The following is a 15,499-nucleotide window of genomic DNA, read 5'->3' as shown; positions in this document are numbered from 1 at the left end:
AACTCTCCATTAAACCTACTTTTTATTCCCCTCTCCAATTTTAAAAAGCGCTGCTCTCTGCATGAGGCCCCTTAGTACTTTAAAAAGAAAATGTCATTCAAATCTTAATGCCATTTTTAATGGGTTTTAAAGCCTCCTGTAATTTCTATAAGCAGGTTTATCCCACCTCCCCAGCAGTGCAAGATCTTTGCAACACTTTCCTGTGTGCGATCCTTTGTTGCCAGCGTTCCCAGCACTTTGAGCTGCGAGCTGTAACAGTAGATAATGTTATCTGTTTAGTAATATCAGGATACATTGTAGCTGCTGAGTCACGGACCGGCTGACGGGTCGATAGAAACGGAAAAGGCGGCCATTTAGTGAACCCTGGGAAGCAGGATATTTGCTGATCGACCGACGCAGATAATAACAGTCCGCCGGAAACCGTTCGGTGCTCGGGCGGTGTAACTGGATCAGAACCAAAAAAAAAAAAAATAATGTGAGCCGTGGGAATGGGTAAAAGGGACGCGCGTGAGTCACCGCTTTCAAAGTTCAATTTTCTGTCAGCGGCCTGGCTCACTTCAAAAGCACCTGTGCTAGTAATCGCATAACAGGCGGATATGCGCTCGCAAACACATGGTAGTGTCACAGCAGGAGGGGTGTCCCATCCTATTGCATGCGGTGTGCCACCCTTCGGCTGCCCTGCGTCTTTGCGCCATGGCGTCGCGGGCTCTGTCGGCAGTGAAAAGGTTAATAGGTTAAAACTAGGCGGGAGGGGGGGGTGGGGGGGGGGGGTTCCGAGACTTACTACACACACAAAAATAGTCACGTTGCAGTATTTTTATTAAAAAAAAAAAAAGTTTTAATAGTTTTTGTCTCTGGCGTGATATCTGAGAAGGGGGGCGTGGGATGTGAGGGGGGGGGGATCTGAGAAGGGGGGTGCGGTGGGGGGGGATCTGAGAAGGGGGGTGCGGGGGGGGGGATCTGAGAAGGAGGGCGTGGGGTGTGGGATCTGAGTAGGGGGGCGTAGGGGGGATCTGAGAAGGAGGTCACGGGGTGGGATCTGAGAAGGCATGGGGGGATATGAGATGGAGGGTGCGGGGGAGGATCTGAGAAGGGGGGCGCGGGGGAGGATCTGAGAAGGGGGGCGCGGGGGATGATCTGAGAAGGGGGGTGGGGTGGATCTGAGAAGGGGGTTGTGGGGGGCGGATCTGAGAAGGGGGGCGTGGGGTGTGGGATCTGAGAGTGGGGTGTGGGGTGTGGGATCTGAGAAGGGGGGCGTAGGGGGGATCTGAGAAGGGGGTGGAGATCTGAGAAGGGGGGTGGGGGGGGGATCTGAGAAGGGGGTCGTGGGCCGGGATATGAGAAGAGGGATGTGGGGGGGATCTGAGAAGGGGGGCGCGGGGGAGGAACTGAGAAGGGGGGCGTGGGGTTGATCTGAGAAGGGGGGCGCGGGGTTGATCTGAGAAGGGGGGCGCGGGGGTGGATCTGAGAAGGGGTGTGGGGGGGGGTCTGAGAAGGGGGGGGATCTGAGAAGGGGGGCGGGGTGGATCTGAGAAGGGGACGCGGGGTGGATCTGAGAAGGGGGTGTGGGGGGGTGGATCTGAGAAGGGGGGCGCAGGGTGGATCTGAGAAGGGGTGGCGGAGTGGATCTGAGAAGGGGGTTGTGGGGGGGGGGATCTGAGAAGGGGGTGGATCTGGGAAGGGGGGCGGGGTGGATCTGAGAAGGGGGGCGCGGGGTGGATCTGAGAAAGGGGGTGTGGGGGGGTGGATCTGAGAAGGGGCAGGGGTGGATCTGAGAAGGGGGGTGTGGGGGGGATCTGAGAAGGGGGGTGTGGGGGGGGATCTGAGAAGGGGGGTGTGGGGGGGGGTCTGAGAAGGGGGGCGTGGCTGTGTTGTCCTTTTTGTAATTGCGTGTTCCTTTTAGCCGTATGTTTAGGGAGGAGAGCTGAGATGTAAGGCGCTATAAGGGGGTTAAAACCAACCAACCGGCAGCAAAACCAGACAAGAAAGAGGAAGCTGCAGCATAAAGCCACGGCTTGTCATGGTCTCTCTCTCTTGTAGATGCGGATACGAGTATGGACTCGGTGACTTCCCGGGAGCAGCCAGAACCCGCAGGTAAAGCCGCCTCGGGAAGACGTGCAGAGACGAGCGATAATTTCCCAGGGCCGCTAGTAGAAACGCACGGACCCCCCCCCCCCCCCGGCGCCACCGATGGCCGTTGTGTAAATAATGACTCTTCCGTAGGCCCCCCCCTCCCCCCGGCTAAAGTCGGGGACTGTCTTAGAAGTGGTTGTTGCCATAAGAAGACTGTGTGTGTATTAAGCCGGTCCCCGTGTGGTCAGTGTGTGCCGATGTATTAATCGGGAGATCGCCGGGATAATGGGATACGTTGGCTGTGTAAAGGGAGCGCTTCCATTTATACTGGATATAATATATATTTACATATCCCCCACAATCCCCCTTTGTTGGTTCGCAAGATATTTACCAGTGAAGATGCACTGTTTCAAACAATATGGTGTTTTATATCACCTGCGTCTCGTGGGCCAATGGGAAGAGGAAACGCCGTCCGCCGCGACTTTCCATTGGTCTGTACCAGGAAGTGCCGTGCGGCACTTTTACCGGTAAATATCTCCGGAATCACGGGGTCCCCGGAGCTGAAATGCATGCTGGTTCATCCCCGGGGACCCCCTGCTCATCCCCGGGGACCCCCTGCTCATCCCCGGGGACCCCCTGCTCATCCCCGGGGACCCCCTGCTCATCCCCGGGGAACCCCCTGCTCATCCCCGGGGAACTCCCTGCTCATCCCCGGGGACCCCCTGCTCATCCCCGGGGACCCCCTGCTCATCCCCGGGGACCCCCTGCTCATCCCCGGGGACCCCCTGCTCATCCCCGGGGACCCCCTGCTCATCCCCGGGGAACCCCCTGCTCATCCCCGGGGAACTCCCTGCTCATCCCCGGGGAACTCCCTGCTCATCCCCGGGGAACTCCCTGCTCATCCCCGGGGAACTCCCTGCTCATCCCCGGGGAACTCCCTGCTCATCCCCGGGGACCCCCTGCTCATCCCCGGGGAACTCCCTGCTCATTCCCGGGGACCCCCTGCTCATCCCCGGGGAACCCCCTGCTCATCCCCGGGGACCCCCTGCTCATCCCCGGGGAACTCCCTGCTCCCCTCCCTCTGAGGCAACAGCTGTTCTAAGTCTGAGTTGGTTTCAGCCCTCAGTATAATGTTAAAAACTTCACATTTTACAGACGTTATTCTCTAAATTCTGATGGTTTCGGCAATAAGCCTAAACCTGTGTGTGTCTCTGGCTGTGTGTGTCTCTGACTGGCTGTGTGTCTCTCTGTCTGGCTGTGTGTGTGTCTCTGACTGGCTGTGTGTGTCTCTGTCTGGCTGTGTGTGTCTCTGACTGGCTGTGTGTCTGTCTGGCTGTGTGTGTCTCTCTGGCTGTGTGTGTCTCTGACTGGCTGTGTGTGTCTCTGTCTGGCTGTGTGTGTCTCTGTCTGGCTGTGTGTGTCTCTGACTGGCTGTGTGTGTCTCTGTCTGGCTGTGTGTGTCTCTGTCTGGCTGTGTGTGTCTCTGACTGGCTGTGTGTGTCTCTGTCTGGCTGTGTGTGTCTCTGACTGGCTGTGTGTGTCTCTGTCTGGCTGTGTGTGTCTCTGTCTGGCTGTGTGTGTCTCTGTCTGGCTGTGTGTGTCTCTGACTGGCTGTGTGTGTCTCTGGCTGTGTGTGTCTCTGACTGGCTGTGTGTGTCTCTGTCTGGCTGTGTGTGTCTCTGTCTGGCTGTGTGTGTCTCTGACTGGCTGTGTGTGTCTCTGTCTGGCTGTGTGTGTCTCTGACTGGCTGTGTGTGTCTCTGTCTGGCTGTCTGTGTCTCTGTCTGGCTGTGTGTGTCTCTGTCTGGCTGTGTGTGTCTCTGTCTGGCTGTGTGTGTCTCTGTCTGGCTGTGTGTGTCTCTGACTGGCTGTGTGTGTCTCTGTCTGGCTGTGTGTGTGTCTCTGACTGGCTGTCTGTGTCTCTGTCTGGCTGTCTGTGTCTCTGTCTGGCTGTGTGTGTCTCTGACTGGCTGTGTGTGTCTCTGTCTGGCTGTCTGTGTCTCTGTCTGGCTGTCTGTGTCTCTGTCTGGCTGTGTGTGTCTCTGTCTGGCTGTGTGTGTCTCTGTCTGGCTGTGTGTGTCTCTGTCTGGCTGTGTGTCTCTCTGTCTGGCTGTGTGTGTCTCTGACTGGCTGTGTGTGTGTTTCTGACTGGCTGTCTGTGTGTCTCTGACTGGCTGTGTGTGTGTCTCTGGCTGTGTCTCTTTGTCTGACTGTGTATGTGTATCTGTGTGTGTGACTGTGTTTGTTTATCTGACTGTGTGTCTGTGTATCTGACTGTGTATGTGTATCTGTGTGTGTGACAGTGTGTGTGTATCTGACTGTGTATGTGTATCTGTGTGTGTGACAGTGTGTGTGTATCTGACTGTGTGTCTGTGTATCTGACTGTGTATGTGTATCTGTGTGTGTGACAGTGTTTGTGTATCTGACTGTGTGTCTGTGTATCTGACTGTGTATGTGTATCTGTGTGTGTGACAGTGTTTGTGCATCTGACTGTGTGTCTGTGTATCTGACTGTGTATGTGTATCTGTGTGTGTGACAGTGTGTGTGCATCTGACTGTGTGTCTGTGTATCTGACTGTGTATGTGTATCTGTGTGTGTGACAGTGTGTGTGCATCTGACTGTGTGTCTGTGTATCTGACTGTGTATGTGTATCTGTGTGTGTGACAGTGTGTGTGCATCTGACTGTGTGTCTGTGTATCTGTGTGTGTGACAGTGTGTGTGTATCTGACTGTGTGTCTGTGTATCTGACTGTGTATGTGTATCTGTGTGTGTGACAGTGTGTGTGTATCTGACTGTGTGTCTGTGTATCTGACTGTGTATGTGTATCTGTGTGTGTGACAGTGTGTGTGCATCTGACTGTGTGTCTGTGTATCTGACTGTGTATGTGTATCTGTGTGTGTGACAGTGTGTGTGTATCTGACTGTGTGTCTGTGTATCTGACTGTGTATGTGTATCTGTGTGTGTGACAGTGTGTGTGTATCTGACTGTGTGTCTGTGTATCTGACTGTGTATGTGTATCTGTGTGTGTGACAGTGTGTGTGCATCTGACTGTGTGTCTGTGTATCTGACTGTGTATGTGTATCTGTGTGTGTGACTGTGTGTGTGTATCTGACTGTGTGTCTGTGTGTGTATCTGTGTGTGTGTCCGGACAGGAGCCTATAGTACGAGATTACACCTTCTAACCAGTGAGTGACTCGTTGCAGATCTGAGTGTTTGTTCTGCAAAGCGAGTCCAGGAGACGCTCTCACCCGATCATGAGGAGGCAGAGAGCGAGGAGCAAGCGCGTCTTCAGGCGGAGGAGGACAGAGGTAAGTGAGCACGCAACGCCAGGGTGCATTTATCCACTGTATCCATCTCCTCAGTCAGGTAGTGTAACACCCCCCGCCGCCGCCGGGCGTATGCCCCCTTTCTGCTCGCCCTAATATCGTGCAATATTGGCCTGTCCTGTTCTCCTTGCTGCATTAAGCGCTTCCTGCCACAAGCCACTGGCGTCTCTCAGAGCGCTCGCTCTGCACACACGGCCGCCCACTCCCCAGCAGGCTGCCACATCTGTTGGGTGCCAGCCCCCGATTTCTCCAGCGACCTAGATTAAAAGGTCATTCTGCCTCCGACCCCGCGCGCGCGCCTGTGCTACCCACGAGAAAAGAAAAAAAAACTGCGTCGTCGCCAATAATGCCGGGTGCAACGCGAGAAGCTCGCCACCGACCTGCGGGCCGCTCCGGGATAACGTCCCACTCTTGTGTGCGTAACGGCGCCGACTCCATTCCGGCGTTAGAGCTGCAGGTGGGCAGCGTAGCTTTAACTGCGCGGCGGACGCCTACGCGGGGGGTGGGGGGGTATTTTATTATTGCTGCGTTTATTAATGATCTCGGTCAGACAGGAACACACGCGGAGACAGAGAGGCGGTACATAGCGCCGTGAGCGCGCACCGCGCCGCCTTTGCGATAAAGCCGTTCTCCTCGGTATGCATATGTGGACTGTATACCTAGAGGAAGCTTTATTCCAGATCCCAAAAAGATGTTTTCTGTGATTTAATGGGACGCCTAGGAATGTCCTTTTTTTTTATTAAAGAAATAAAACGAAAATCATAGCAGTGAGATATAAAACATTAAATTACATGACACTGCTGGTCAACCCTAACTACGTCAATATATACTGTATTGTGTGTGTATTTGACACTGAAGTATGTGTGTGTGTGTGTGTGTGTGTGTGTGTGTATTTGACACTGAAGTGTGTGTGTGTGTGTGTGTGTGTGTGTGTGTGTGTGTGTGTGTGTGTGTGTGTGTGTGTGTGTGTGTGTGTGTGTGTGTGTATTTGACACAGAAGTGTGTGTGTGTGTGTGTGTGTGTGTGTATTTGACACTGAAGTGTGTGTATGTGTGTGTGTGTGTATATGTATTGCAACTGGGTTGCTATAACAGGCTCTGACACACACACACAGTCACCTCCGCCGCGATGTGTTACCGGCGCTAACATAACGTTATATCGTAGTTGTTGCGTGCCTCGACCGCAGGAGATGCGGATGGATCGGGGGGCGCTTAGTTCGTTATTTTGTCACGCGACGTAATTAACGGCTCCATCCATTTTTAAAAACAAGCGCGCAAAAAAAAAATGTTCTGCTGGGAATGAACCCGAGGAGGGAAAAAAAAGGGGGCAGGCAGGAGCCCCCCGAAACTGGACGCCCCTTTCTTCTGAGAGCCCCTGACCTCTTCTCAGACCGCTTCTCCGCTGAGAGAGCCATTTTTGACGCCTTAAATGCGCACTTGTAAAGCGCTGCACGTTACATCGCTGACGGTAAAAAAACAAACTTCTGTTTTCGCCCTCCCGAACCCCCAGAGGATTCGGTGAAAATCAAAGAGGAGTTTGGCGGCGGCGGTGGGAAGGCGTCCCCGGAAGCGGACGCATCGGAGCGCCCGGAGGAGGAGCTGGACACGGCGTATGGCTACGCCTCGGACTGGCCGCCGTGCGACAGCGTCCAGCTGGAGAGGCACGGTTCCCCCTACGACATCGGCAGGCCCGGCGTGGGGAAGATGTACTGCGACATCTGCGGCCTGGCGTGCAACAGCCTCAATGTGCTACTGGTGCACAAGAGAAGTCACACCGGTAACTATACTCTCTCCGCAGAGCTGCTCCGGGGTACCGCCGCCGGCACGGGGCTGGGCCTGAAGCTGACGCCCGCTTTCCTCGTGCGTCAGTGTGAGGATTACCCCCCCCCGCTTACAGCGTCCGTGTCAGGATTACCCCCGTTTACAGCGTCCGTGTGAGGATTACCCCCGCTTACAGCGTCCGTGTGAGGATTACCCCCACTTACAGCGTCCGTGTGAGGATTACCCCCGCTTACAGCGTCCGTGTCAGGATTACCCCCGTTTACAGCGTCCGTGTGAGGATTACCCCCCCGCTTACAGCGTCCGTGTCAGGATTACCCCCGCTTACAGCGTCCGTGTCAGGATTACCCCCCCGCTTACAGCGTCCGTGTGAGGATTACCCCCGCTTACAGCGTCCGTGTCAGGATTACCCCCCCGCTTACAGCGTCAGTGTGAGGATTCCCCCCCCGCTTACAGCGTCCGTGTCAGGATTACCCCCGCTTACAGCGTCCGTGTCAGGATTACCCCCGCTTACAGCGTCCGTGTGAGGATTACCCCCACTTACAGCGTCCGTGTGAGGATTACCCCCCGCTTACAGCGTCCGTATCAGGATTACCCCCCGCTTACAGCGTCCGTGTCAGGGTTACCCCCGCTTACAGCGTCCGTGTCAGGATTACCCCCGCTTACAGCGTCCGTGTGAGGATTACCCCCGCTTACAGCGTCAGTGTGAGGATTCCCCCCCCGCTTACAGCGTCCGTGTCAGGATTACCCCCGCTTACAGCGTCCGTGTCAGGATTACCCCCGCTTACAGCGTCCGTGTGAGGATTACCCCCACTTACAGCGTCCGTGTGAGGATTACCCCCCGCTTACAGCGTCCGTATCAGGATTACCCCCGTTTACAGCATCCGTGTGAGGATTACCCCCCGTTTACAGCGTCCGTGTCAGGATTACCCCCGTTTACAGCGTCCGTGTGAGGATTACCCCCGCTTACAGCGTCCGTGTCAGGATTACCCCAGTTTACAACGTCCGTGTGAGGATTACCCCCGCTTACAGCGTCCGTGTCAGGATTACCCCCGTTTACAGCGTCCGTGTCAGGATTAGCCCCGTTTACAGCGTCCGTGTGAGGATTACCCCCGTTTACAGCGTCTGTGTCAGGATTACCCCCGTTTACAGCGTCCGTGTGAGGATTACCCCCCGTTTACAGTGTCCGTGTCAGGATTACCCCCGCTTACAGCGTCCGTGTGAGGATTACCCCCTGTTTACAGCGTCCGTGTGAGGATTACCCCCGCTGTCAGGATTACCCCCGTTTACAGCGTCCGTGTGAGGATTACCCCCGCTTACAGCGTCCGTGTGAGGATTACCCCCCGCTTACAGCGTCCGTGTGAGGATTACCCCCCGCTTACAGCGTCCGTGTCAGGATTACCCCCCCGCTTACAGCGTCCGTGTGAGGATTACCCCCTGTTTACAGCGTCCGTGTGAGGATTACCCCCACTTACAGCGTCCGTGTGAGGATTACCCCCCGCTTACAGCGTCCGTGTGAGGATTACCCCCGCTTACAGCGTCCGTGTGAGGATTACCCCCCGCTTACAGCGTCCGTGTGAGGATTACCCCCCCGCTTACAGCGTCCGTGTGAGGATTACCCCCTGTTTACAGCGTCCGTGTGAGGATTACCCCCGCTGTCAGGATTACCCCCGCTTACAGCGTCCGTGTGAGGATTACCCCCGCTTACAGCGTCCGTGTGAGGATTACCCCCCGCTTACAGCGTCCGTGTGAGGATTACCCCCCGCTTACAGCGTCCGTGTCAGGATTACCCCCCCCGCTTACAGCGTCCGTGTGAGGATTACCCCCTGTTTACAGCGTCCGTGTGAGGATTACCCCCGCTTACAGCGTCCGTGTGAGGATTACCCCTGCTTACAGCGTCTTTGTCAGGATTACCCCCCGCTTACAGCGTTCGTGTCAGGATTACCCCCCCGCTTACAGCGTCCGTGTCAGGATTACCCCCCCGCTTACAGCGTCCGTGTCAGGATTACCCCCGTTTACAGCGTCCGTGTGAGGATTACCCCCGTTTACAGCGTCCGTGTGAGGATTACCCCCCGCTTACAGCGTCCGTGTGAGGATTACCCCCCCGTTTACAGCGTCCTTGTCAGGATTACCTCCCTGCTTACAGCGTCCGTGTCAGGTTTACCCCCCCGCTTACAGCGTCCGTGTGAGGATTACCCCCTGTTTACAGCGTCCGTGTGAGGATTACCCCCGCTTACAGCGTCCGTGTGAGGATTACCCCCCCCCCCCCCGCTTACAGCGTCCGTGTGAGGATTACCTCCGCTTACAGCGTCCGTGTGAGGATTACCGCCGTTTACAGCGTCCGTGTCAGGATTACCCCCCCCCCCCCCCGTTTACAGCGTCCCTGTCAGGATTACCCCCCCCCCCCCCCGGTTACAGCGTCCGTGTGAGGATTACCCCCGTTTACAGCGTCCGTGTGAGGATTACCCCCGCTTACAGTGTCCGTGTCAGGATTACCCCGCTTACAGCGTCCGTGTCAGGATTACCCCCGCTTACAGCGTCCGTGTGAGGATTACCCCCGCTTACAGCGTCCGTGTGAGGATTACCCCCACTTACAGCGTCCGTGTGAGGATTACCCCCCCCCCCCGTTTACAGCGTCCGTGTGAGGATTACCTCCGCTTACAGCGTCCGTGTGAGGATTACCCCCCCCCCGCTTACAGCGTCCGTGTGAGGATTACCTCCGCTTACAGCGTCCGTGTCAGGATTACCCCCCCCCCCCCCCGCTTACAGCGTCCCTGTCAGGATTACCCGCCCCGCCCCCCGGTTACAGCGTCCGTGTGAGGATTACCCCCCGTTTACAGCGTCCGTGTCAGGATTACCCCCGCTTACAGTGTCCGTGTCAGGATTACCCCCGCTTAGAGCGTCCGTGTCAGGATTACCCCCGCTTACAGCGTCCGTGTCAGGATTACCCCCGCTTACAGCGTCCGTGTGAGGATTACCCCCCGCTTACAGCGTCCGTGTGAGGATTACCCCCCGCTTACAGCGTCCTTGTCAGGATTACCTCCCTGTTTACAGCGTCCGTGTCAGGATTACCCCCCCGCTTACAGCGTCCGTGTCAGGATTACCCCCGCTTACAGCGTCCGTGTGAGGATTACCCCCGTTTACAGCGTCCGTGTGAGGATTACCCCCTGTTTACAGCGTCCGTGTGAGGATTACCCCCTGTTTACAGTGTCCGTGTCAGGATTACCCCCCCCCCCCCGTTTACAGCGTCCCTGTCAGGATTACCCCCCCCCCCCACTTACAGCGTCCGTGTGAGGATTACCCCCCGTTTACAGCGTCCGTGTGAGGATTACCCCCTCTTACAGTGTCCGTGTCAGGATTACCCCAGTTTACAGCGTCCGTGTGAGGATTACCCCCGTTTACAGCGTTCGTGTGAGGATTACCCCCCTTACAGAGTCCATGTGAGGATTACCCCCCCCCCGTTTACAGCGTCCATGTGAGGATTACCCCCGCTTACAGCGTCCGTGTGAGGATTACCCCCGCTTACAGCGTCCATGTCAGGATTACCCCCGCTTACAGCGTCTGTGTCAGGATTACCCCCCCGTTTACAGCGTTCGTGTCAGGATTACCCCCGTTTACAGCGTCCGTGTGAGGATTACCCCCGCTTACAGAGTCCGTGTCAGGATTACCCCCGCTTACAGCGTCCGTGTGAGGATTACCCCCGCTTACAGCGTCAGGATTACCCCCCCTTCTTACAGCGTCCGTGTCAGGATTACCCCCGCTTACAGCGTTTGTGTCAGGATTACCCCCCCCCGCTTACAGCATCCGTGTCAGGATTACCCCCCCGCTTACAGCGTCCGTGTCAGGATTACCCCCGCTTACAGCGTCCGTGTCAGGATTACCCCCGCTTACAGCGTCCGTGTCAGGATTACCCCCGTTTACAGCGTCCGTGTCAGGATTACCCCCGTTTACAGCGTCCGTGTCAGGATTACCCCCGCTTACAGCGTCCGTGTCTCCCTTTCCCGCTCTGTGTCTATTTATTTCTGTCTGAATCGGACGCTCCTTTCAGGAGATAGGAGCGGCTGACATATTACGTGTCCGGGAAGTTAAAATGGAGGCCCCCTCTAGCCGTGCTCAGGAGGCGAGATACTAGCATTATACAAGTTAAACTTGTGATAGGCTGCTGACGGGAGAGAGGAATTGCTGGTTTAAGGCCCATTCAAGTGTACGTCGGCTTTACACCATTTGGGAGCCGTGTGCCTCGCTGGGATACAGATTAGAAAGGGAAGCCACACAGGAGTGAAACCCTTTTCTGTTTTGATGACTGCATTGTATTGAGATGGAGGGGAGGGGGGGTGGGTCTCTCTCGCCAAAATGTGAATGTGGGGGGTGGAAACGCTGCAATTCTCCGCCTCCAGCGCTATATCCTCCTCTGTCATACGCTGAGTTGTTTTTTAAAAAAAATGAAAGCCCAGCGCCCCCTGAAACTAGCGAGACCTCGCTGTGCGCCTCTGCCGAAGGGGGACCGGATGGGTCAGGTCGTGACCTGCTCCGTGGCACGCCGGGCGGTTCTGTGTGTGCGCCACGCAGGGCCGATACGGCGTTTTATGTCCCCGAGCCATGTTGTTTGACACTTGCTGTGTTATTCTGTTGCGTGATGTGTGGTGCGTTGTGCTTCTCTGCGTGACACAAGGATGCTGCCGTCCGCCCTCGCGCCTCGCGGCCGCCCCCGGCGGCGTCCCGCGTCCCGGATTGGTGCACCTCTCTCCCGTTTTGTTTCAGGGGAGCGCCCGTTCCAGTGCAGCCAGTGCGGGGCGTCCTTCACCCAGAAGGGGAACCTGCTCCGCCACGGGAAGCTGCACACCGGGGAGAAACCCTTCAAATGCCACCTGTGCAGCTACGCCTGCCAGCGCCGGGACGCTCTCTCCGGGCACCTCCGCACGCACTCCGGTGAGCGCGCGCACCCCCCCCTCCCCCGCGGGCCGATCCGTGGCTCCGAGAGCTCGTGGGGTTACTGATGGACACGTATGTATGCCAGGGGGGGCGCTCAATTCCAGCCCTCGAGCCCACCCCCCAACAAGTCAGGTTTTCAGGGTATCCCTGCTTCAGCACAGGTGGCTCCTTCAGTCCCTGCTTCAGCACAGGTGGCTCCATCAGTCCCGTCTTCGGCACAGGTCGCTCACAGGCTCCTGTGCTGAAGCTCGGACTAATTGAGCCACTTGTGCTGAAGCAGGAACTGGTGGAGCCACGTGTGCTGAAGCAGGGATGCCCTGAAAGCCTGAGCAGGGGGCGCTCAACTCTTGTTATCAACCCCCTTCCCCCCCAAAAAAAAATTAGGTCAAGCTTTGAGGATTTCCCTGGTTAAGAACACGTGGCTCCATCAGTCCCTGCTTCAGCACAGGTGGCTCAATCTGAGGATCAGTCTTCAACTGAGCCACCTGTGCTGAAGCAGGGATATCCTGAAAACCTGACCTGTTTGGGGGGGGGAGGGGGTTTAAGACTGGAGGTGAGCGCCCCCTGCTGTATGCGGTAGTTAGTTGTGCCAGGCTCTCTGACCCGGTTTTGCCGCACGTTACCCGAGCGCACTTTCACACGCGCACGTATCTGTGCGTGCTACACACGCGCTGCAAATACACGGCGCCGATATACCAGCGTGGGCCGTAGATTCTGCGCGTTTCCAACATGGCGGCTCGCTGCATGGCGCGGCGGTGAGGAGATTGAGCAGCCCGTTGTCGTTTTGTTCCCCCCCCACAGTGGAGAAACCCTACAAGTGCGACTTCTGCGGCCGCAGCTACAAGCAGCGCAGCTCGCTGGAGGAACACAAGGACCGCTGCCGCGTCTACCTGCAGAACGCCGGCGACCACGGTGGGTTCAATCGCGGCAAATGTCACTAACTTGACCCCGCTTTCTGCTTCGTGCTTGCAACTCTAACCATATCTGCGCCCCCCCCTCCCCCCCCCACCGCGCATAGCATATATGTATGTGTGCGTGAAAATTGCGGGTCCTTTTACCTTCTCTTTGCGTGATCTCCTCTTCCTGACGGTGTCCCTCCTCGTGGCGTGCCGTAGTCATGGCAACACGACGCCGTTTGACGTCGCGGCGCCACGAGGAGGGATAATGACACTCGGAAAGCAGTTACAGAGGCCGCTGGCGCTCTCCCGCCGGCAATCGGTGTCATTGTTGTGGGGAAGAGCGTGGGACCTCTGCAACTGCCTCTTACCTTCTCCTGCGCTATCTCTTCCTGCCGGTGTCGCGCCTCATGGCGCGGTGACGTCACCTTGTCACAGCAAAGCCACGGGGGAGGGATCGAGACCGCGAGAGAGCGCGCAGGAGAAGGCGAGGCAGTTACAGAGGCCTCCCAGCACGCTCAAACTCCTGCACCCAACACATATATATGTATGCCAGAATGGGTGCTACCGAGCGTGGCAAATGTATACAACAGAAGACAGGGGCGCCCAATGCTACATCCAACTGACAAAACCTATATGGTAATGAGTATAAAGTTTAAATACTTCAATAATAACAGTAATTACTTGGTTTTAACCCTTTGGCCAAAGCGTCGTAGGTCTGCATACCAAACGTCAAGGTAAACCAAAGATGCTGGTGCTAACACTAAAGCTGTGAACCCTTCCTGTTACCTCTGTATTAGGGGAAGCGACTGCAGCTAGTCCTGTCCATTCAGCAAAGAGCCAGAACCACCCAAGTTAAAATGGTGGGGAGGGGCGAGCTCTGGGGGGAGGTGGCACCTAACCTCCAGAGACTGTTACCAGTCAGAAATTGATTAACACACACATATTCCCAGGTAGCTCAAACTCCTGCACCCACCGCATCATAATTATATATTTATGCCGTTTATAATGACTGTTTTGATAGATTCTATCAGAGATAAGTACAATTCTGCAGGTAGATTACGGCCTGCGCGTCTCAAGCAGCCCCCAACTTGAACACGTTGTTATGTAACAGCGTTTGTTAGCTGGCGTGAGTCAGCCGGCGATGCCGATCTCACAACGTTCGGGTCGCTGCTCTTCTGCAGTTACACTTTTTTTTTTCTGTGCTCCACGCTCCTTCCTCCACCGACCACAAATATGCCGGGACAGGAAGCAATGCCTGCCATTGCACAGCGAGGGGTAGCCGCGCGCTCGCCCGCCGCGTGTAGAGACAGAAGACGAAAACCTCAAAACCAACGTACTGGAAACAATGCGACGAGAACCAGGAAAGTGGTCAGAGGTGGGGGGGCGTCCACCCACGGCGCGGAGGTCAAAGGTGGGAGGTTGGAGGCCGAAGCCTGCCGCCGGCTGGGTGGCCAGAAACTGGTAAGGACCGCCGGGGTATCTATGCAAAGGGGGTTGGCGTGCTCGGTCAGCGCCGAAAGAGTTTGGCTCATAACTGGGATTCAGTCTGCCCCGTTAAAAATAAGACCCCATAGCTAGTTACGCCTGCAGCTCCTTCTTCGGAACGATGCAGCAACTGCCGAGGGTTCATTCCCCGGATGGGCTGCCCGCCTGGCTGTAAGGGTTTGCTGCCCAACTGGCTACCAGGTTTTGCTGCCCGCCTGGCTACCTGGGTTTGCTGCCCAACAACTGGCTACCTGGGTTTGCTGCCCAACAACTGGCTACCTGGGTTTGCTGCCCAACAACTGGCTACCTGGGTTTGCTGCCCGCCTGGCTACCTGGGTTTTCTGCCCAACTGGCTACCTGGGTTTGCTGCCCAACTGGCTACCTGGGTTTGCTACCCAACAACTGGCTACAAGGGTTTGCTACCCAACAACTGGCTACAAGGGTTTGCTACCCAACAACTGGCTACCTGGGTTTGGTACCCAACTGGCTACCTGGGTTTGCTACCCAACAACTGGCTACCTGGGTTTGCTACCCAACAGGCTACCTGGGTTTGCTGCCCAACAACTGGCTACCTGGGTTTGCTACCCAACAACTGGCTACCTGGGTTTGCTACCCAACAACTGGCTACCTGGGTTTGTTGCCCAACTGGCTACCTGGGTTTGCTGCCCGCCTGGCTACCTGGGTTTTCTGGCTACCTGGGTTTGCTGCCCGCCTGTCTACCTGGGTTTGCTGCCCAACTGGCTACCTGGGTTTGCTACCCAACAACTGGCTACCTGGGTTTGTTGCCCAACTGGCTACCTGGGTTTGCTACCCAACAACTGGCTACCTGGGTTTGCTACCCAACAACTGGCTACCTGGGTTTTCTGCCCAACAACTGGCTACCTGGGTTTTCTGCCCAACAACTGGCTACCTGGGTTTTCTGCTAAACTGGCTACCTGGGTTTGCTGCCCAACAACTGGCTACCTGGGTTTGCTGCCCGCCTGTCTACCTGGGTTTGCTGCCCAACT

At 56.4% G+C, this 15,499-nt stretch overlaps 2 protein-coding genes across 4 annotated transcripts in view; both read left to right on the top strand.

The window, feature by feature from the left end:
• Positions 1 to 1,915, top strand: part of LOC142473206 (receptor tyrosine-protein kinase erbB-2-like) — a 9,609-nt gene extending 7,694 nt beyond the window's left edge. Inside the window, 1 exon segment of the mRNA XM_075580409.1 lies at positions 1,904 to 1,915. Coding sequence (XP_075436524.1) covers positions 1,904 to 1,915 — 12 coding nt within the window.
• Positions 1,908 to 15,499, top strand: part of IKZF3 (IKAROS family zinc finger 3) — a 29,403-nt gene continuing 15,811 nt past the window's right edge. For 2 of the 3 annotated variants that reach the window (XM_075580144.1, XM_075580143.1), the window contains exons 1-5: positions 1,908 to 2,094; positions 5,276 to 5,380; positions 6,908 to 7,174; positions 11,938 to 12,105; positions 12,910 to 13,020. In XM_075580144.1, coding sequence (XP_075436259.1) covers positions 2,055 to 2,094; positions 5,276 to 5,380; positions 6,908 to 7,174; positions 11,938 to 12,105; positions 12,910 to 13,020 — 691 coding nt within the window. In that variant the 5' untranslated portion in view covers positions 1,908 to 2,054. The remainder of the gene's footprint in view (positions 2,095 to 5,275; positions 5,381 to 6,907; positions 7,175 to 11,937; positions 12,106 to 12,909; positions 13,021 to 15,499) is intronic. The other variant, XM_075580145.1, reaches the window with a different exon arrangement.

The sequence above is a fragment of the Ascaphus truei genome, chromosome 23, assembly GCF_040206685.1.
Source record: "Ascaphus truei isolate aAscTru1 chromosome 23, aAscTru1.hap1, whole genome shotgun sequence".
Classification (NCBI taxonomy): Eukaryota; Metazoa; Chordata; class Amphibia; order Anura; family Ascaphidae; genus Ascaphus; species Ascaphus truei.
The sequence above is the reverse complement of the archived record's forward strand: the minus strand, read 5'-3'. Positions and strand labels throughout refer to the sequence as shown.